Genomic DNA, 21,523 nt, shown 5'->3' on the forward strand with positions numbered 1-21,523 from the left:
AGTGATCTGGGAGCAAGTGGGGTGAGGGGGTCTCTAAGGGCCAGCCCCAGGTGTGAGAGCACCCCTTAATCTCTACCAACAAGAGTGCAGGGGAGGGAGTGGGGAGGAAGTGTGTTGAACTCACTGGTTTGTGTGAACAAGTGCCAGCAACTGAGAGGTTTGGGAGCCAGGTGGCAGCTACTGGGCAGACTGACTGTGCTCTAGACAATTGATATTTTTCCTTGTTCATTCTGATCAATACTTTTTAGCTACTTAAAATCACAGCAGAGAATTGCAGGAATATTCTAGGATGTTGGCTGAATGTTTCACTGAATCACCTGTGTTAAAATCTAGAGAATTTGCTTTATTCAATGTATTTGACATCATACAACTTCCATGAATATTGTTAAAGTCCCCATAAAGCATCCATGATAGGTGCTAATATGTACCTTACAGTTGCTTCTATATGATACCATCATAAAGATCAGGGTGCACATGCATTTTGTGGCAAAAATTGAATGGATGGAATTGTTCTAAAACCAGAAAAAACACAGTCAGAAATTGTGTTTTGGTTTTCACATACCTATTTTCTATATTTCAAACATCAACTGCTCTGAACTCTCAGCTCTACTTCTTCTTCCTAAGCAGTAACCTTGCAGCTGGAATTGCTCTGCAGGATCTCAAGAATGGTGACTCACACATAATTTTCTCTCTTTCCTTTTTGGGGTTCTTGAGCATTGATCAATGGATGTTAGTTGTCTCAAGGATTCACTGTCTTCTGAGAAGCATGCACATAATCTGAAGAGATATCTGGCCATCTGTCATGGTGTCAAGTTTTTAAGGGAAGACAAAAACAAGCTCACGGAAAAAACCCCTCTGTTAAGGAGTACGGCACACACAGAAACAACATCTGGCTCAGAAAGTCCCTGAGCTGAAAACAATTGGATCCTGAGAGAGTACTGCAGCCAAGAATCACATACACTTGCCATGGACTTATTCCCCCTTACGTCTGTACTTACAGGTACAACTGGAGGTACAGTATTAGGGTAGGTAGAGACTTGATCTGACAGAACTGAAGACAGAAATTCTTTTGGTCTCCTGTACCTCAAAGACAGGTCAGTTATCACACACCTGTCCTCATGCTGAAGTGTCTGATTGCTTTCCAGTTTGATTTCTGTCAAGACCTAGTCACATCTCCACTTAGTGAACTAAGTGAATGTGCCTGCATATTCATATAATTAGGAAACACAAAGCTCAGTGTATGAATAAAACAACCCTTCATACAGAGGTTTTCACGTTGTTATATTAAGCTGGAAATAGCTTTTTGTTTCTTAATAGTTTAAAAATTCTGTGAAGCACAGGTAATGACAGCACCAGGCTTGAGAAAATGACAGTAATATTTCCAAAGGAATAAAGAGAGTCTACGGTCCAGAGGAAATGATACTGTGAAAGCAGTTATCTATTTTGTTATTAAACATTTTATAAGCCTTTACCTTAATTCAGCTTGAAACAAAGATGATATGTAGATATTAAGCTAACAGTTCCCTTTTTTTTCTCAGTGAGTATTAAAAATTATGTACTAGTATATGTAGAATGCCAAGAATCCTAACAATGGTAGCTAAATTATCATTAACAATAGTAATAATGGCAATAACAGCAAAATCTCCAAAGAGTCTGCCTGACTACTGTCATGGTATGGCTTTGCTGAGCAATATAGACCAGTTTTAGGAGCTGCCACAGTGGGAATCTGTGTGGAAGCACTGCCTTCCAGCAACTGATATTAACTAATTAAGTTCCTCAACACTTGCTATAGGAAGAAAAGTGTCTGAACTCTGTGTGCGTTCTAAGAATTCAAAACACCACCCACTTACTGAAATCCAATCCTTTCTTTTCTTGCAGTCTTCCTTGGCCTCTTGTAAAGACAGAAGATACCTAAGGGGAAAATGCAAAGGATAAAATTTTTCAGGTTTTGACTTTTAACATCTGTTTGGAGATGCTGCAGATTGATATAATTATCCTCAATAAAAGTATTATCAGTTTGTCAACAGTATTGATGACTAAATGTCCCTTGAACACCTGGGTCAGTTTCTTATGAAATACCTATACAATGAAGTTAATTCTCAAAATATCTAAATCCTTACAACACTTATCAAAGTGGTGTCATGTGTCCATACAAATGTGGCTGGAATACACAATTTAGGATGGGATGATGGATCCTGACATTGCAAATACTGAATATTTTTGTCCTCTTTAACTTTAGTATGTCCTTAGCATAACCTTAGCTTCTAGGTTATTCTAATTGGAGATGAAGTCCTAGCTTATCTGAATTCTTCTTACCTCAAGAGAACTCTTGATTTATTATTCCATGCTAATTACACAACAATTATTGGTGACTTTTCTTGTAAGCCTTACACTTCCTTTTTTTTCAGTAATAACTTCACACATCTATTCAACTGAACAAGTGAAAAACATTAAAACAAGACTTCTTCATGGACCTGTTTTTTTCCTGTAGCTTTTTTCATCATCTCATGATCCATCTTGACCCTTAAGACTTTCCTGGGAATAAGAGGAAAGGCAATGACAAGCATCTAAGAAAACAAATGATCATGAAGACTTTCATTAGACACAAGCTGGTGTCAATGGGAGTGGGTAAAAAATGCAAAAAACCATGCAAAACCATTGCTCTGCTTTTTTTTTTTTTTCAGAAGTATGATAAAACTTTGCAAAATTCTAAATAATTTCTATTTTGTTCACTTCATACTCAAGCAAAATTTTGTTGGGATCAGTATTGAGTCCTCCCTGAGAGGAATTTAGTCCTTAGATAAGAATAACAAAAGAAAAATAATGGAGAAAAGAGTACAAGAACCAAAGATTATGCCAATATGCCTACTATACACTTAAGTTTACACTGCTTGCTCATTTAAGCACAAGATTATACAAAATAAGGTCAGGGGAAATCATCCCATATGCATCCCCAAAGATATCTGATATATCCAATGACAGCAGAGTCCTGTTTATTCAAAATACTTTTGGAACATCAAAACATTTGGATAAACAGAGCTTCAAATAATTGAGGGAGTTATTGTATAAGTAATTCACACCAGGGGGACATAACCTAGATTCAAAGGACTGAGTTTCAGATCAAAGGGGAACAGATAAATGGGATTTGGCTCCATATGAGCAAACAAATAAAATTTAAAAAAAAATAACCAAACAAAACCCAACAACAAAAACCCCAAAACATTTGATTATTCAGTAATCAAGAAATGTCCAAGCATTTTTTCAAAATGAGTTTAGGACAAAAGGTTGAAATTGTTGCAATAGTCTATACAGAAGGACATTTCAACTCAATCAAAATAACATAACTAAATGTGACCAAAAAGATATGGGAGTTTTTAGGGGAGGGTGGATGTGTTGGGGTGGGGGGGGAGGTGAGGGTGGGAGGTGGTTTATGCATGTGTGTGTTTGCTTGTGCTGTTTTATCTTCCAGTCAGGATCATATAAACTTCACTAAGTTTCTGACCTTATTCCAGCCATGAGACTGACACATATTTTATGGCAGAAGGTGGATATTTGTAACATCCATGTCTCTTAACCCACTTTCCTCAATGCCCAGTAGAAACAAATGTGAAATACACAAGTTTGGACCTGGATGGACAATACTGTCTGATTTCTCATCTTTCTATTAATAACATGACCCACATATGGTTCATCTACATACAGACATCATTATCTCGTATTAAATATCTTTTAAGATATTTAAGGAATTAAAAAAGATTTTGAATTAAAACTTTTGAATTAAGGAATTAAAAATATTTTGATCTATGCTGATATTCACCCCCTGCATTATTAATATGGTGGTGTGGATACTTTGCTAATTTATACAAAAACCCAAATAATTTCATTTTTCTGAAAGCTATGCACACATTGCCATAATTCACCCTTGTCAGTTACTGTCTGTGGGGACTTTTTGACAGTGTGGGGGGACAGACATTTAGAGAGGAGTGAAGCCATGACACATTTTGATTGCCCCCAACATTTGTTTTCTGTAGCCAAGAGCCCATCAGGGAGAGTTTTTCTCCCACCATGGTGCCTCACCTGGAACGGCCCCATCATGGCTCGTAAGCCACAGGGAAAGGAGGTCTTCTGAGGGATGTGGTGTGTGCCTCAAGTTTCAGAGACATTTTTTCAACTCTGTTACAAGATGGACCAGGCTGCCCTGCTGAATCCATCACAGTGCCTCTGAGCCTTGTGGTTGGGTGTTTGGGGTCTCAAACTGTCAGTGGTGTAAGGTCCGAGTCCTGCGCCACACCTGGGGCAGGTTTCCTTCCTACCAAGGGCAGGCGGCACCTCACCCCTTGGCCATGGGACAGGTCTCTTAGGCCTGTCAGCCTCCCATTAGCCATGTAGCCCATTTACTCTACGGCTCTCCACAGGGATGCTCCACACAGTGGGTCCCTGCCCTCCGGGTCTTGACACCCCACTCACTGCTTTGGGAGGGAAAAGCTGCCATGTAGCTGTGGCTGCCAGCAGTGCCTCCTCTCTGACCTCTTCCTCTGATCCACTGGCTCTGCCAGGGCTGCAGGGCAGAGAGGAGTGGACACAGCATGGAAACGTGCCCCCCTGGTTGTTGGTGGTGTTTTCTCCAGCTTTCTTCCCTCCCTCTCTGGTGAGGGGCTGTGAGCTCAGGTGCATGAGGTGATGCACAGGTGCTCTGAGGGGAGAGTGCATGAGGTGGGGAGGGTGAAGGGGGAGCAGAGGTGTGGTGGGAGAACAATGAGCAAGGAAAGGTCTGGGGAGCTTGGAGAAATGGCAGTTTGGAGTCAAGTTGAGTAGTAAGGCCAAAGTAAACACCTGTAGGTTTGGAGGAGGCAGAGGTTGCCATTGGAAGGACACAGAAGCAGAGCTTGGCAGGGAAGGAGTCTTGGTGGGTGATCACACAGGGTGCGGTGGGCAGGGGGAAGCTCAGGAATGGGGATGGCGTTTTGGAGTTTGCTTACAGGTTGCTGCACTGACACAGCCTGGAAGTGAGTAAAGATGAGTGCTGTGCGCAGTTCTGGGCCCCTCAGTTTAAGAAGGACGTTGAGATGCTTGAGGGTGTCCAGAGGAGGCAACAAGGCTGGTGAGGGGCTTAGAGCACAAGCCCTGTGAGGAATGACTGAGGGAGCTGGGGGGGTTTAGCTTGGAGAAAAGGAGATTTAGAGGTGACCTTATCACTCTCTACAACTTCCTGAAGGGTGGCTGTAGTCAGGTGGAGGTTGGTCACTTTCTTCAGGCAGCAACTGACAGAACGAGAGGACAGTGTCTTAAGCTGTGCCAAGGGAAATATAGGCTGAATATTAGGAAAAAAATTTACAGAAAGGGTAATTAAGTATTGGAATGGTCTATCTGGGGAGGTGGTGGATTGACCATCTCTGGATGTGTTTAAGAAAAGACTAGATGTGACACTTGGTCCCATGTTTAGTTGAGGTTAGGGTTGGGATGATCTTGGAGGTCTCTTCCAACCTAATGATTCTGTGATTCTGTGAACCATAAAGGGCAAAGCAGGGTTGAGGGTTTTTTCCCAAAGCAAGTGTTAGGGTTTTGTTTCCTGGAATTAACGTTTCAATCCACCACCCTGATTTCCTCCCATCTCCTCACCTTACTAACTCCTCTGCAACCTGGTGGATAGTCATGTTGTCTGTGGTACAGGTAGACAGCTAATTTCTAGTTTTATTCCAATTTACAAGAGCATCTGTTGTTTCTTGATATAGATATTAAAAAAAAGTAAATTTCCCTCTTCAAAAAAACCCCACCAAATAAACAAACCTGAAATAGTCTTCTTTCACTGAGCAACAGATAATGATAAGGCTTGTAAAAGTTTTGCCCTCTCTTTACTCTCCCTTTACAGGTTGTCAAGGCTACCTTCCCTGACTTGAGAATTCTTGCTCTGTCTGTATCTCAGTTGGAATTTGAATAGCAGTATCTTGACTGGTTTTCTGTCTGAAGAAAGGAAGAGAAGGTAAAAATGGAACCTGTGTGTGGGAACAGTTTCAGCTTGATGTCCCTGGAGGCTGGCTGAAACTGTTGTATGGTCCTGAATCCAGGAAGTACATGGGCTTCTGCTGAACTTGAAATATCTCTGCAGAAACTCTTTTGTCCAGCTCCCTCATCTCTGAAGGTTAAGCACAGTGTTACTTGGGCAAAAACAGTGAAAGTTTTCTTACACTGCCAGTATGGTGCCTGTGGATCAGGCAATCTGTTCCTATTAACATCTAATCCCTGGATTTTCAGTTGCAATTTTAATTAAGAGAGTGGCCATTCAGTTTTTGATCTGTTCATCTAAGGACCCGAAGTTTTTTTGTTCCCATCAAATTCAAAAGCAGGTCTGTCACTGAGTTCAGTGGTTACAGGATTGTCTCTGTTATTTTTCTCTTCTCCCCCGCAGCCCCCCTCTTTTCCCAAGGTTTTCTTTAAGGGCTAAAACCCTCAGGGGAAACAGGTCCACCAGAATCAAACAGAATCAAATAATTTCCCAAGATCATTTTCAAAAGTAGCTTCCCCCCCCTTTTCCTATTTCCTACCACAATCTTGCCTTTTCTTTAATAAGCTGGAACTGCATCTGCATAGTGGAGTAGAATACAGAGGTAAAAAAAAAAAAAAAAAAAAAAAAAGAAGAAAAAAAAGAAGAAGTGTATGCGTGGGTCTTAAATTAATGTACACACTAAATTATATTTAATTGTGCCTTATCAATAGGCTGATGAACTTAGGTGTTTGCTGCTGCCATTGGTCATGATGCTCTGTAGCAGGCAGAGGCAGCAACTGCTGTGATGGAAAAGAAAAGGTAGTGGAAGGAGGAGGGGAGAAGAAGGTGGGAGCCGAGGGGATTGGCTGCTTTTAATGTCATTCAGAGCTGCGGGCCCCGGCTCTTCCGCTGCTCCAGCTCTGGCTCTCCCTTGAACAGCTCCTAGAGGGAACAAGGCGTGCGGAGCTCGGATCACCAGCATCATGCTCCTCGGGCTTGGATCGTAGATCCCCCCCTTTGAACACTAAAATAACTCCTTCGTCTTTCAGCGTCCCAAGCAGACCCAGCGAGAAAACAAGCACGTGAGAGAGAGAGAGGAGAGAAAGAGGAGGAAGACGAAAATCTGCAACCAAGGGGACTAAAGCAAAGAAAAAGAGTGCTTTGCTTGCACAGCTGCAAAGTGGGAATTTAAAGAGCTGCAGAGGGAGAAATTCCAGCTCATCAGCACATACACATTGCAGAATTACAGATCCAGGTAGAAATGACATCAACAGGGAAAGAAGGCAGCGGAGCTCAACATGCACAATATGTTGGACCCTATCGTTTGGAGAAAACCCTAGGAAAAGGACAGACAGGTTGGTTCTTTTGCAGCAGCACCGATGCTAGAGGGAAGGTGCTGTAGCAGCCAGTAAGGTGTTGGGGATGGGGTGTTCGAGGGTTCAGGTTCTCCCATTTGCTGTTTCACTGGAGATAATATTCATAGGGGATTTTGGCCTTTATTTATTTTTACATTCAATTTTAATTCCTTATTTTCTTCCTTTTTTAAAATTTTTTTTTCTCCATTTTTTTTTTTAAAGAAAAGAAAAAGAAAAAAAGCCCAGGATGCTTTATGTTCATTACTCCTGCTAATGGGTGTTGTTCTGATGACAGCCAGAGTGCATGCAGAGGAAAAAAAATAGATGATCTGCTGGTGGTGAATTTTCACATCCGTTTCTCCACTGCCCTACTTAGGAGCATTTTTCTTTTTAATCAAATTATATTGAAATTAAAGGTTCACAGCCTGTAGTACCGAGGAGGTGGTGGTGGTGGTAGTGGGGGAGTCACCAGCAGTATTTCATGACATCATGATTGAAAAGGGTGTAGTCCTTAAGGTGCAGTTGGGGGGGGTGGTGGAAATATGTACAGTATGTCTCTGGCACTGACTGCTGTGGGTATTTAGCAAATATGGATGGATGGGCTGGTGGTTTTTGTGGGTAGGGTCTGAAATAAAAGAAAAATAGAGGATCGGTAGCAGAATTCATTCTGGTTATGCTGTGTTTTTGTAGGAGGGGTTGGGAGGGGGGAAGGGAGGTTATTTAATTATTTTGCTTAAAGCTTGTTTATGAAACTCGCCCCCAGCAGATTTTCCTGAATGGAACAATGGTAAGAAATATTAAAAAGAGGAAAGTGAGTGGAGGGAATTAGCAGAGAGCAGGTGCTTCTGCCCTACATGACATAATTAGATCCCCTAAATGCGTTCAAGATCTGGACTTACTGTTGCTTGCTTGGGTAGCATATTCACTTCAAGGGCAGGGGAGTATTAATTGGAAGAAAAACCCTTAAAAAGAAGCCCAAATGCCTTCCTTCTTAATTTTTTTTTTTTTATTTTTAGTAACAGGTGCAATAAGCAATGACATCTGGCAAATTCATTGGGTTGGGATCCCCCCAAAAGTGGATTGAGACTTGAGGTTATAATGTAGGGAGAGGGTAAGATCAGCCATAGGGGGGGCTTCTTTGGGCATGTGGGTGTTAAGTGTTGTTCATTATGGTGGGACAATAAAACATGATGCATTGTGGTGTATTTTTTTTTTTATAAGCCAGCCGAGCTTTGCCCATCTGTTGTCTAAAGGATTTAATAGGCGTTTCCATCCCCAGCTGCTGCCTGTGCTCTGCCTGCTTCCTCACTGCCCTGCGTGGCAGCAGCTCTGCAGTCCGCAATTTTCTTGGGGACACAGTCAAAATCCAGATCTTTCTCTGTAAGAAGCAATGCTCTTCTGAGATGATTGATTATAACCTCCCCCCCATCCTTCCCCTCCTCTTCACAACCCCATAGCAACCGTTCAGAGACATGGATGAAGATGACATTATCTTCTAGTGGAAGTGACTTTTATTTGTATTTCTTTTTTTCTTTTTTTCAAATCTCTTCAGTATATCAGCTGCTAAAGGTAGTTCTCTGTCACTGTTTTGGTTACCACCTTTATCCTTTGCATAGCTCAGTGAGTCTTCTGCAGCTGTGTTCTTACTAAAATCGGTTCTGATGATTGCAATGAAAATATCCTACAAGAAAAATTGTGGTGTATTGTTAATAAAGCTGCCCTATTTCTGTTGATAATCCTTTCCTGAATACTCCAGGTGATCAAAGAGCTAGCTGTAGATGACAAATTCATTTTTGTCTTCATCACCATTTCCTTTTTTCTCTCTCTCTCACCTTCTCAGTACCCCTCCCTCCCCTTTAAATGCAATTGTGCCTGAGATTCCTGAAAATACGGCTGCATTAACCTTTTGCTCCACGTTCTTATAGCCTGATGTTGTGGTCCTAAAGGGTTATCTGCAGCTTTGGTTATGTTTTTTTTCCTCTCTGCTAATCTTCCTATCTTCCTCCTAAGTGATTAGAGATGTGGGGGTGGAGAGAGAAGAACAGGATGTATTTAGAGGCTTGCTGCTGTTGGCCTCTGCAGTTATTCAACCAGCTGGACAAGGGTGAAAGTTTCCTTTTGCAGTTTTACCATATAACTGATCTTTATAGATAAGTCTCTGCTGTTTGCATGCATGAATGCACATGAAATGCACAATACATGGTGTCATAGGAGCTGGAGGTGGGGGAAGGAGGAAGAGAGATCTTGAAAGTAGCTGATGTCAGTCCGTGTCTCTCTTGTTATACCCGCCCTTGATTAATGGAATAATGCACTGAGGTGAAATGTAACTCAGTATTAAACATACATGGCTAAATATGGAAAGATGCCTTCTGGTCTTCTCGCATTTTCTGTGCTAATCACATTTGGGGGCTTGCAGAATGGCATAACCAGTGTGTGGCATGTAGCTCATCCTCATCCTGCTTGTTTTGGAAGGTAAGCAGGCAACCTGCAGCATTTTAGGGAGAGGACAAGCAGTGCAGTAAAAGGGCCTGATTCACCATAGTATGTTGTGGATCTTGGCATCTGGGTTGCAGTGGCTTACAGATGAAGGAAGTTGTGATTGTAATAATTTGTTTAGAGATTGACTTTGAAGCATGGGAGATTAGGAGGTAATGTCTTGGAATTGTTTTTTTTTTTTTCTAAGGGGATGAGGAAGAGTGAGAAAAAAATATGGCAAAATGAAATGATGAGTAGAAAGAAAGTGTAAGTTGTGTTGCAAAGTCCTGTCCATTTTGCAGTCATCTTCATATCCACCACTTTTATTTGGAATAAAAAATTATTGACTCTGTAATGGTATTTCAGATAGGCAGGTCAAGCTTTGCTCCCAGATACACTGGAGTTATACAAATGTATTAATCACTGTTGCTTGCTGTTACTGACATCAGAAGAAGGGGTTTTGGAGAGGAGTGAGGGTTCATTCTTAGTTCAGAGCAGACTTAGAGAGCGTGCCATGGAGGGAGAACTTAGTGGTAGGTAGAACTCTCTTTGGCTTTCTCTCTGTGAAGTTCATGCTGATTGCCACCTTAAAAGCTGAAAAAAAGTGTTTATCAGCAGCAACCTACTGGTCCCTGCAGAGAGGTCCGGTTGTGGTATCTGGGACATTAGTGGCACCTGGTGACATCTGGCTGTGGGTGGGCAAAACTGACAGGGAAAAGCCTTCTGTTCACATTGGTGGGTAACAACTGAAAGTATTGATTGGTCAGATATGCAAAATTTGTCTTGAGCAGCTTTCTGGGCTGGTGCGTCACACTTGCCGAGGGTGACTGATGGCACAAAGAGAGGATTAGGGCTCTCAGGCAGGGAAGTTGGAAGGGGGATACACAGGGCAGTGCTGAAAAATGGTTGGGCTTAGATCTTTGCTGCTAGTGGGAATGATAGAGGAACAAAGATTATTTTTAGTAATGCCACATATGAATTTAACATCTCATTTGAGTACCGTAGCAAGATGGTTTGCTTTTGTAATAGGTTGAATTTAGAGCACCTCTTCTTGACGTCATCTGGTGGAATAGCTTATGGAATCTCTATGTAAATGATTTTGCAAGAATGCAAGAAGCATCAGAATCTTGATTGTTGTACTCAAAGAAATTATTTTACAGAACTGCCAGTGTAAAAAAATCACTGCTGTATATATATGGGTGTGTGGGGAAAGGTTGCTTTATCTCTGTTCCACTGGTACATTCTTTTATGGTTAATTATAGGAGGTTTTCATTGTAATTAAGAGTAGTGAGCAAAGGATGTGTGTCCTGTTACAGTAACACACATGGAAACAGTGTGCCTTGAGAAGCCCCAGTCACACCCGATCATGAAGCAGTGTGATAGGTTTAGGTATAGGTTTTCTTCACGTGCCACTGATTTTACATGAAACCAGCTTCTTGTGTATTCCTTACTCTATTTCTTTTTTTAAAATTCCACAGTTACCTCTGTTCTTGTGTTTCTTTTGACCTCACTAACCCCTGTTTCACCCTTGAAACTCCTAACAGTAATTCAAACTGACTGTAGTGAATATTTATTAATGAGTGCGAAGATGAGGAACTGAAGTATTTCTTGTGAAGGTCTTCAGCATTTTGGAGGGTTTTCGTGTATTTTCATTTGAAGTCACGGTATAGGCTTCAGCATCATTGTTTACTGTAGCACCAGTTCAATACCTAGCTGAATTTTCTAAAATGCTGATTTGTCTACAAGCAATAAGGCATTGGTTCTAAGTGGGATTTACTCTATTCACATTGAGATAAACTTCATGGGAAGTTAAATGTTGCTTATCCATTTTGTTATGTTCCTTTTATTCTGTTTTAAGTCCGGTAGAAAAAGTCGTGCTTGAAACTCACAGCACTTTGACCTTCACAAAAAGTGTACAGGTTCCCTTTCCTGCATTGCATCCTGTATAGCTTACAGCTATTTTGGTGTATAACATGTTAATTATATATGAGCCATGAGCGAGGTGTTCAGCAGTGTGCTGTTGGGTTATGTAAGAACAGAAATCACCAAATTTGGGTCTTAGTGAATTTAATAGCCTTTTATTCAGTGAGAGCTTAAACAGGACATTTCTTTACAGCCTTAACCATCTGTTTCCATGACACTGGCACAAACTAAAATTTGTTAATTTTTTTCGTTTGTCTCTGTCAAATTTGGTTGAAAACTTCGGCTCTATTCAGGGAATGTTGGGTAGTCAATGTGGTCTCAGAAGCCTGGTTTTCTTAGGTAAGTAGGCTAAACAAAGTATATCCTCTTCATTCGTACTGCTATAATTTTTTTTTTCTAATCCAGCGTATTGGATCTAGAGAGAATCTAAGGAGTACAGCTTTCTTCCATTTAGCTGTCCAGATGAATATATATCATTGTAAGAGGTGTAAATCATTGCAGTTTTCCTCATGGCCTTTTTAAACACACAAGCCAAGAACAAACCAGTACATATCCTCATAATATTTTCATACATATACTTTGCTTTCATTATGAAAGTTTCTTTCAAAGAGGTATGAATCCAAACTCTTCCTCATAATAGTCTATGAAAACTTAAATGTTGAATTTGTCATCATAGAAATAAGTACTGCAAGAAATACTGTCGTTAGTAGAGGTCTTAAGAATGAATTTTTCCTGAGAAAGATTATGTTATAGTGACACACATTTAATGGGTTATCAAGTAATCATTGCAAGTTTTGAGAGATTTGGTCTTTCTTAACTTTATATACCTTTGACTTTTCAAAAGGACTGTTTGCCTGCTTTACTGACTGAAGTAAACTAATATTAATTATCCTGCTACTTTTGTGAACTGGAAAGTTCAGCTATCCCTTTTATGACTTTCCCTCTCATTTGGTTTGTTTTGTTTATTGTTTGAATTAGCAAATTCCTGTTTGCTAAATGCAGTGAAAATTATTTTTGACTTCCATCCTTCTGAAAACTTTGTAGGGACATGCCATTAGTCTTTTACCACAATATCAGTCGCACAATTATTATGAACTCATGGAAACAGCAGCAGGCTCTGAATTATTGTTTTTCTTTGTAAAGCACAGTAAGCTTTCTCACCCAAGGGTTGTTAAAATTCGGATACTGTCAAATGAGTGGGACTCTATGACTATATACTTACATTTTAGATGCCAGCAGGAACTGTGCAAGCACTGATTTCACAAATAAGGTTCTTGCACTGTTCAGGTGCTTTTCTACTTTTTGTCACTGTTCTAATGTAATTTTGTTCTGCCACAGTGAGAAGGACTGCATTAGGGTTAGGAGAGAGGTTGAAAAAAGGAAAAAGGCTTCTTGTTAAAATTTACCTCTTGAGAGGAATTCTTTTAATCTCTAGAAAATCTGTGATTCTATGAGAAGACCAAGTGTAGTGTTTTAGGTGAGTTCTTACAATTCCTTTTGTAAACTGCGTGGAGCAGCCAGTGTATATTTTGGATTCTCCAACATTGCAATGGTTTTCAGTATACCATAAGCTTGCTCCATACATGACATTTTGGAAAGTCTTTAATATTGTGTGCTTTAGAGAGTTAAACTCTAATTGCAGTGACTATAATAAATGTGATGCACACCTAAAATTTAGCAGATAGGTAATATAGAACAAATGTAGGTGGTGGAAGAATTCCAGCTTTCAGAAAAAAATTGAAAGGAAATTAGAAGTTTGGAAGTGATACCTTCTGAAGTAGAAGACATTGCATGAAGACTGTACTGTGCACATAGAAAATAGTCATAATGAGACAAGGTGGAAGCCTAGATGTAGATTTCCATGAAGGTACAGTAAGGCAGAGACATAAATGAATGCTCATGTAGTGGTCCTCTTCAAATGCTAAGATACTGTAATTTTCTCTTGCAAAGTCAGTCCATATTTTAAGTTGAGCTGACTTCAGTAGAAGGATCATCAAGTCTGAGGTAAATAGATGAGGGTGGATTTTTTTTTTGTTTGTTTGTTTGTTGTGGATTGTCCTATGAAGAAATATCCCAAAGAAATTTTCTGGTTTTTTTTTTAAGCAAGCCCAAGATGTTTCACAATCCTAGTCAATAATGCTGTTCATTCTGCTTATGGAATATGAGGAGATTGTTTCATTTCCAGTTCATGCATAAACATTATGTTTTTCTACAAAACAGCCATAATGATCTGTAGAATAACATGAATAATTTGTTGTAAATAGTGTTCTTAATGAACTTGAACCATCTTCATCTGCAGTGTCTGTAAATGCAGAGTGATTTCCTTTAAATCCTTATTTGTTTCAGATTTTCTGGCAAACAGCTATTTATATCTCCTTTCCCCAACTGTCTTTACCTCACTTATGGATTGGTTGCACTTATGCAGTATTCAAAGATTTGAATTGTACTCTTGAATGTAGTCTGTTTGGTGTATTGCATAAGAGAATTGCATTCTGCTTGGATCATAGTGCAAGCACATCCAATACAGATGTTTGCAAGTTCAAACCAAAAATTCAGTTTTCCTAGACAGTTTGGAGATGATTCCTATGAGCATCCATACTTGGTAGATATAAGTTTTCCAGAAATTCTTTTTAAAAGGTACACAAATGTGACCAAATTAAACTTGATTTAAAATGCCTACTTCTAGAGCATTTTAATACTGTTCATCCAGTTTCATTTTTCTTACTATACATTTAACTTTAAATAAAAAAAAAATAATGAATTAATAATGTTTACAGACTAGAAACATTCCTAATAAAAATATGTTAAAAACCACACTAAAAAATTTACCCAGATTTTTTCCATTGCTTCATAGCTTTTGAAAGTTGGGTTTGAGTGGAGTTTAGGTGGAAGAGGAGAGTTTGTTTTGATTCCTTTCGTGGAAGTGCATTACTGGCTATTGATGTAGCTGCAAGCATTTTGTTCTTGGATGTGTCATTTGTGGCAGAGATACCTATCAGGGTGCAGTTGTCCTGTGGACTGCATAAACAGGAATGCACTCTTTCTTTTGCAATGACCTTGGGATAAACTTTTTAAAGGCTATTCAATGCAAGTGTGTCATGAGACTAAGGACAGAAAGCAGTATGGACAAAGAAGGTAAATGATGGTGCATGTTAAAGCAAATCCAGGTACATTCTCTTGCAAGTGGTGCTCTTGCCTTCCTAGAGGGCAGAGTAACCTTCAGGCTGGTGCAGGTGGCTGATGCATGCTCTGTGTTGGAGTTGGTAGGGTAGGACACTTTCCTTGAATTGTCAGTCCTCTTGGTTTTATTTTGAGGAAATGATTTTATGAAGGCCATGGAGACATATCAGGCCCCTTGATATAAAGTACCCCTAAAACTGCCCTAAATTAGTCTTTCATGGAATACTAATGGCCAAACTTACTGTTTTGCACCCCATGGCTGTGCCAAGCAGTTTCTGGCTTTTAGACTTATGTTGCACCTACTTTGGCTTCCTTGATAAAGGTTATTGCCTGCTTAGAAGGACAAGGAATACCTTTTTTTTTTTCTTTTTTTTTCTTTTTTTTTTTTCACATAAACATTTTTAATTTGGGATGGGGTAAGATTAGACTGGAAGGGACCATTATTTTTGTAGCTCACCACAGATAACAGGCTGCTTTTTAGTATTTTAGCTAATAATGCACACAGTGATTTGATAATCAGTGATTTGATAATTAAGGAGTTTGGAAGAAAGTAGGTAACTTGCCAGCTGCTGACAGAAGGAGATCATTGCTGGTGAAAACTTTGCACTAAGATTTGGGAATCGATTGACAGCAGATGGGTTAATGCAGGGTGCAGGGGGATGTTGAGGAGAGAAATCATCATCAGGTGGCTTGGGGTGGAGTGCAAGTGCTATCTATTTTTCTTTCTCGTTTTAATGTTCCAACACTGTGTGGGAATTATAGCCATGATAATATTTCCAGTGAAGTACTTATATTTAATTTTTTTTTTAAAGAAAAAAAAAGGAAAACTGTTTTCAGGCATCCATTTAGTAAGTGCTCTTCTGGCTCTCTGCTTCTACTTACAAAACAACATGCTGTCTTTATATCCTGAGGCTTTTGCAATTTTGATTTGCTGTCTTTTGCACTATGTGCTTAATGTGGGAGAAAGCAAATCAGTGTGGTAATGTATATATTTTTTAATGTCTACATTGCCTATGTATTAACACATTCTGTTTTTGCAGTGTCATTCCTCTGTGTGTTCAGCTTTAAGTGCCATAAACTGACTCCCCTTGTATTTTACCTATTGACTGCAGCAGAAGTAATGGAGGAGCTGGTTTCTGGAAGAAGCAAACTGGACTGGACCAAAAAATGTTAATTTTTTATTGTTTGTCTAAAGCCTGCTCTTAGAACTATTAAGTGTCAGTCTGCCAAAGTAAAACAGCGGCTGCAAATGAAAATGTAGCAGGTTTTCATACTGACCCAGCACGGAATGATGATGGAATTGCTTGGATCTTTATCTTCTTTCATTATTTTTCTTAATTATTTTATGTGTGGCTAGCAGTGTAGATATAGGTTTCTACACAGATACTTTATTGGAAAAGTGATTGTTTTGTTGCTTTGGATGAGGCACACCAAAGCTCAGGTTCATGGTGTTGGCTCATCTGCCTTACAAAAATATAGTTTATGAGGAAGAGGGACCTTCAAGAACATATTTGCAGCTAAACATGAGCTGGAGATTTACAATTTCCTTTTTAAATATTCTATTAAAAAAAATAAATGTCCTGCTCTGATGAAGTCTGGGCTCATCTAGTTCAAGGTTTTGCTAAGACTAATGTTTTGTTGCATTTGCATTAAAGCACAAGTTTAAGTGAGAAATAGGACTTCATATCCCAAATCTTTGTGGCGTTAAATGTTCATTGTGGGATGCTAAAAATTTTCTGATGTCTTTAGTTGACTGCAAGCAGAGGATTGGGTTACTTATCATGCCAGCCATTTGCCCTGGGTGAGTTTCATTCAAGTGATTGTGTGAATTCCTTTTATTATGTGTGACCTGTCCCTAAGATTAAGGAATGGATTTGACTGTTTAAGATTTTTACCATACTGGAATCTCTTAATCTCTCCCAGTATTCTATTACAAAGCTTTCATTGTATTTTGAGATTCTAAATGATGGGTAGCTTGTCTGTCATGTTGAGAAAACCTGCTGGCAGCAGGTACAGGTTTGATCTATGGTTTTCTTTTTGAAGTCATCATCATCTGTTGTTTAGTTTGCAATTTTGTGGGTTTTTTGCTTGGTTAGTTTTTATTTTGGTTGCTTTTGGGGTTTTGTTTGTTTATCTTTGTTTTAAACTTCCGTTTTACCTTGCCTCTGCAAAATGGAAACTGATCCAAGGATTGTCATCCTAATTTAGAGGCTACTAGACAGATATTTGGTTCTTTCTGCAGCTGTAATTTCTTAGAGAAAATTAATTAAGACTCTAGGAAGGTATTTTCAGAAAATTTTTGGAGATGTTGCAGTTCCAAGGCTGAGACCCTTAATTGTTTAGACCCTATTTAAATAGTTTCGTGTTTACTGCTAGAAGAGCTGATAGAAATATTCAAGGACATAGCCCATATCTAGATAAGTGTATTTTCAGATTTTTTATTTCTTAAGTGTATGGTCATGGTCGACTGAAAAACAAGGTACTTTTAGGGTTGTCTCCTTCTTATAAAAGATGCTTTGTCTTTGGGAAATTGGTACTGATGTCCTTGGAGAATTATTTTCTCTTAGGTGTAGTTTTTTTCTCACACATTTCACATGTCTTGCCTAGTTCGTGAGCTGAGGGGAAGGATAATTTGTGTTACATTGTCTACATGTAATCCCTTCCATGCCAAGGCACTAATCCTAGTCAGGCCTTTGTGTGTGAATAGGAAGTTCCATTTAAATATAGGAAGAAGCTCCTCCACTGTGAGAGTGGGTTACACCTGGCACTGTTGCCTAGAGATTTTGGGAAGTCTCCTTCCTTGTATCTATTCAAATCCAGACTTGACAAAGCCTTGAGCAGCCACTCCAGTTGACTGTGCTTTGACCAAGGCTGTTGATCTAGAGGATCTCCAGACATCACTTCTAGCCACAACTCTTCTGCTATTCTGTGTTGTCCTGTGCAGCTAAACTGTAACTTGCTCAGTGAACTGTAAAACTAAGGAACTCTGTATTCTCCAGTTTTGTACTCTGTATTTCCCTACTGCTCCTGCTCTTTCTCTGTCCCTTGTCTCTTGGACTAGGTGAGGACAATGTTTGTGACTCGTTTGGAGCTGTCTCTTCTGGTTGTCCATCTTTTTTCTTTCTCTTAAAATACATTAAGGATTGAATCACAAGTGAGCTTTCCGTAGTGGAAGCGATAGTTTGAATCTCTTAGGGGTTTTTTTCCATAGACATTCAGCACTTTCCATTAAATTTGTAGAGTCTTATAGACTCCCCTTGCTCTTTCAAACTTGGTCAGAACTTGATAATGGGTTCTGATGTTATGGGGGAGTTGCAGACAGACAGCCTGAACATTTAAATTTTATTTCCTTTAAAAAATCAGGTTAACAGAAAGCTGTCCTAAACAGCACAGCTTCTCTAATCTTCACTTGGTTTTGGGGGCCACGAGATGCTGCTATGGCAGATCTCACTATCTTGACTAAGATTCTTATACTGAAGTTACCATGAAAAGGTGGTGCTAAAAGCACATTATGATTCCCTGATGCTGGGGGTATCCCCGTACAGCTTGGCAGGCTGGATTCCTGCCTACTTGCTGCTGCTGGAGGAGTGCAAAGCAGGGGCAATGGAGACTTGAACTGGGTCATTTCTGTTTGCCAGCTAAGCTCAGTGCTCGGGGAGTGTGGGAAGAAGGGAGCCCTCTCCGTATTTCCTCCATGTATCCATTTTGGTACAGTGGCAGTATTTGAAGTAGTCCTTTCCTGCAGAAAGCTGAGAGGAAGACTGAGAGCTGTTTGTGTGTTTGCAATGCCTGTCTGTACAAAATCGTCACCAAGGACAAAGCCAAGTATTATATTAGAACTTGGCAATGGCGCAGGCACTATCGCCCTATTAAACGCGAGCATTTGTTTTTTTGTAAAGACACAGCTATGAGTGGCACAGCTTTTAAGATTTCTTACACTTCGTGAGCACCAGCCTTCAAGTTTGTCATTAGCCTTTGCAGCTAATTAAATCTACCCTTTTTCCCCCAAACTTCCCACTCTTGTAAATCAGTAAAGCTTGATTAAAATCAGTAATCATCGACAATAAAGAACAATCTGTCCTAGAGTTTCTGGGTTTTGTCCCATGCTGCTTTTCTTCTGGGCCTGTGGTTTATTTCATTGCTCATATTTATGAAACTACATCTCTTTTACTTCTTGTTGTTTCCCGATTGCCATGAAGACAATACTTAGGCAAATTCCTCACTCAGTTACATGGTGCAGTCTCAGTAACTTCAAGGCCTTCCTCACGTTTGTCTGAGAGGGAAGTTTGACTCGTGAGCAAGCTTCTCATTGATGGCAGCAGAGGCAGACCTCTGGCAGTGTTCTACTTAAGAGCAGCCTAGGAATACATCTCTGCAGTGAATATTCAAGCAAATTAGAGCACTAAGTGGAATGATACTGTAAGCAAATTCAATTCAAACTGAAAATACAGGCCCAGCATTTTACAAATTACTATATTTCATCCTTAAAGCAGAACTCTGTCTGCTCAGCTAACGCACAAATTAAGGCAAGCAAACGTTTTAGTACTTTCAGTAGTAATTCTTCTCTAGTGTTCCATACATACCTGTACTGAAATTACCCAACCAGTCTGCATTAAGTTTCAGGATGGAGAAAATGTCCTTTCATTTGTCATTACCTCATCTCTGCTAGGGAAAGGAACAACCAGACTACTAGCATGATTGGGACAGTTGCCATCTTTATTACCAGGTGCCTTGTCCTGCTCAGACAAAATGCTGCAAAAATAGGCAGGATTTCTGGATCTGTGTCCTTAATGCTGTCATCACCATTTCTCTTATCACCACTAAATTAAATGAGTTATGGCTGTGAAGCCTCTCTAGCTCCACCAATTCTTGTTTATCCTCAGTGCTTTGATGCCAGTGGCTCTGTGGAACCAGGTGGGCTGCAGATTACTTCCCGAGAACTCAGAGGAACCTTGATTAGAATAGCAAAATTATCATCATATTTACTGTTCAAGTGCCTGCTCTACTGCAAATTTCTGAAGAATTCATCAGAGTGGAGAAATTTGTGTGCTCTAGGTCTTTTTCTTTTCATTGCGATGGTGGGGATTGAACACATGGCAAGGCCAAGGATCCAGATCAAAGGGGATGTGTAACTTGCAGTCACAGGTGGAATTCTAGCTCTGGTGGGTAGGGCTGTTCTCTTCTGGCAGTGAAAGTTGGAGAAGTGAACCAGAGCACCTAAGAACATTGCCCTGTGTAGAAGTCCTGTCATCTCCATCTTTCACCTTATTATTTACTTGTAGCAGTTGTGCCTTTGTTTTGGTCTCTTGATAAACTCTGCATCAGCTACAGATCAATATGGTATGTCAGATGTGGATAAGCTGAGCATTTTTATTCATAATGCATTGTACACTTTGTGTATGGGAGACTTCATTTCAGGGTTGGTTTGGGTTTTGTGTGTATGTGTGTACACAAAATACCAACCTTCTGCTTGATCCTGTAGAGTTCTAATTCTCTTGTGCAAGATTATTCTCTACTCTCAAGGCTCTTTGGATTAAAGGTACTGAACTTCTCAAAGGGTTGGGTCGCCAATTGTACTCTTGTGATCTCTAAAATACTGCAGAGTCCTAGCTGGGACATTTCTTGGCTTCAAGAGAGTAGAGATGTGTACAATACAGGGTCTGTTCATGTCATTGTGCAGTTGTAAGGCAGATTATTCAGAAACAATAACTATGTAGTCTTCACTGGCCTTAACAGGCTCAGTCACTGACTTGGGGTGGAGCCTTTGACTAGTAAAAAATTATATATTTTTAATGATGCCCTGCTGTAAAACTAAGCTAATTCTTGACTTCCCTTTTGGGACTGACAGGGTTAGCCAGCTAGCATAGATAACTTTTTCAGAAATAAGAAGCATCATGAAAAGGCCTGCGATAACCCTACTATTTAGGTCTAGTATTTTTTTTTTTTTTTTTTTTTTTTTTTTTTTTTTTTTTTTCTGTAATGTCTTGAGGATGGACTGGCCCATATGGCCTGGTCTGTTCAGGTGATGATATCTGTTCATTCTGTGTCTTTCATTCATAGCTTGTCCTTTTGATTATTGAAATACCAATACATAAATGCTGAAATTTCTGTGTTTGCATTTAAAACTAAAGTTGTTCTAACTATCTAATAAAATGGAAAAATTGCTTTGATATTCCCATTTTGACAGTATGTGGCTATGCTGACTTTTGTTGCTTCTTTCCTTAGGGGAATTTGTCCCTGATCTCTCAAACAAAATGTCACTGAGTAAAACTATGTATGATGCTGTGTGTTCTAGTTACAAAAGATTTATAACTTGGTCACTTTTATTTATGCCTCCGTGGAGCTGGTGGAATTCTACTGCAGTGTTAAAATGCAGCAGTTTCATTTTCCTGCAGGCAGCAGCCCTCTGGTGGTGTGCAGTTTTTTTCTTTTTTTCATCTTTTTTTTTTTTTCCCTTTTAAGTAATTTTTGGAGATCCAGATAATTTGAGATACTTTCAAAGGCTTGTCTATCAGTCTAAGCTACCACATAGTCCCACATCTTCTCTCTTCTCCTTTCTATTCCTCACCTCATCACCACCCCCACCTAAATTTGCAAGTGGGATGTA

General features: G+C 39.7%; 1 protein-coding gene across 9 annotated transcripts in view; it reads left to right on the forward strand.

Annotated features, from left to right (window-relative positions):
* The first annotated feature begins 6,951 nt into the window (after positions 1-6,951).
* Positions 6,952-21,523, forward strand: part of BRSK2 (BR serine/threonine kinase 2) — a 305,794-nt gene continuing 291,222 nt past the window's right edge. For all 9 annotated transcript variants that reach the window (XM_083864353.1, XM_083864354.1, XM_083864355.1 and 6 more), the window contains exon 1: positions 6,952-7,338. In XM_083864353.1, coding sequence (XP_083720479.1) covers positions 7,245-7,338 — 94 coding nt within the window. In that variant the 5' untranslated portion in view covers positions 6,952-7,244. The remainder of the gene's footprint in view (positions 7,339-21,523) is intronic.

This window comes from Zosterops lateralis (genome assembly GCF_965231275.1).
Source record: "Zosterops lateralis genome assembly, chromosome: 6".
Classification (NCBI taxonomy): Eukaryota; Metazoa; Chordata; class Aves; order Passeriformes; family Zosteropidae; genus Zosterops; species Zosterops lateralis.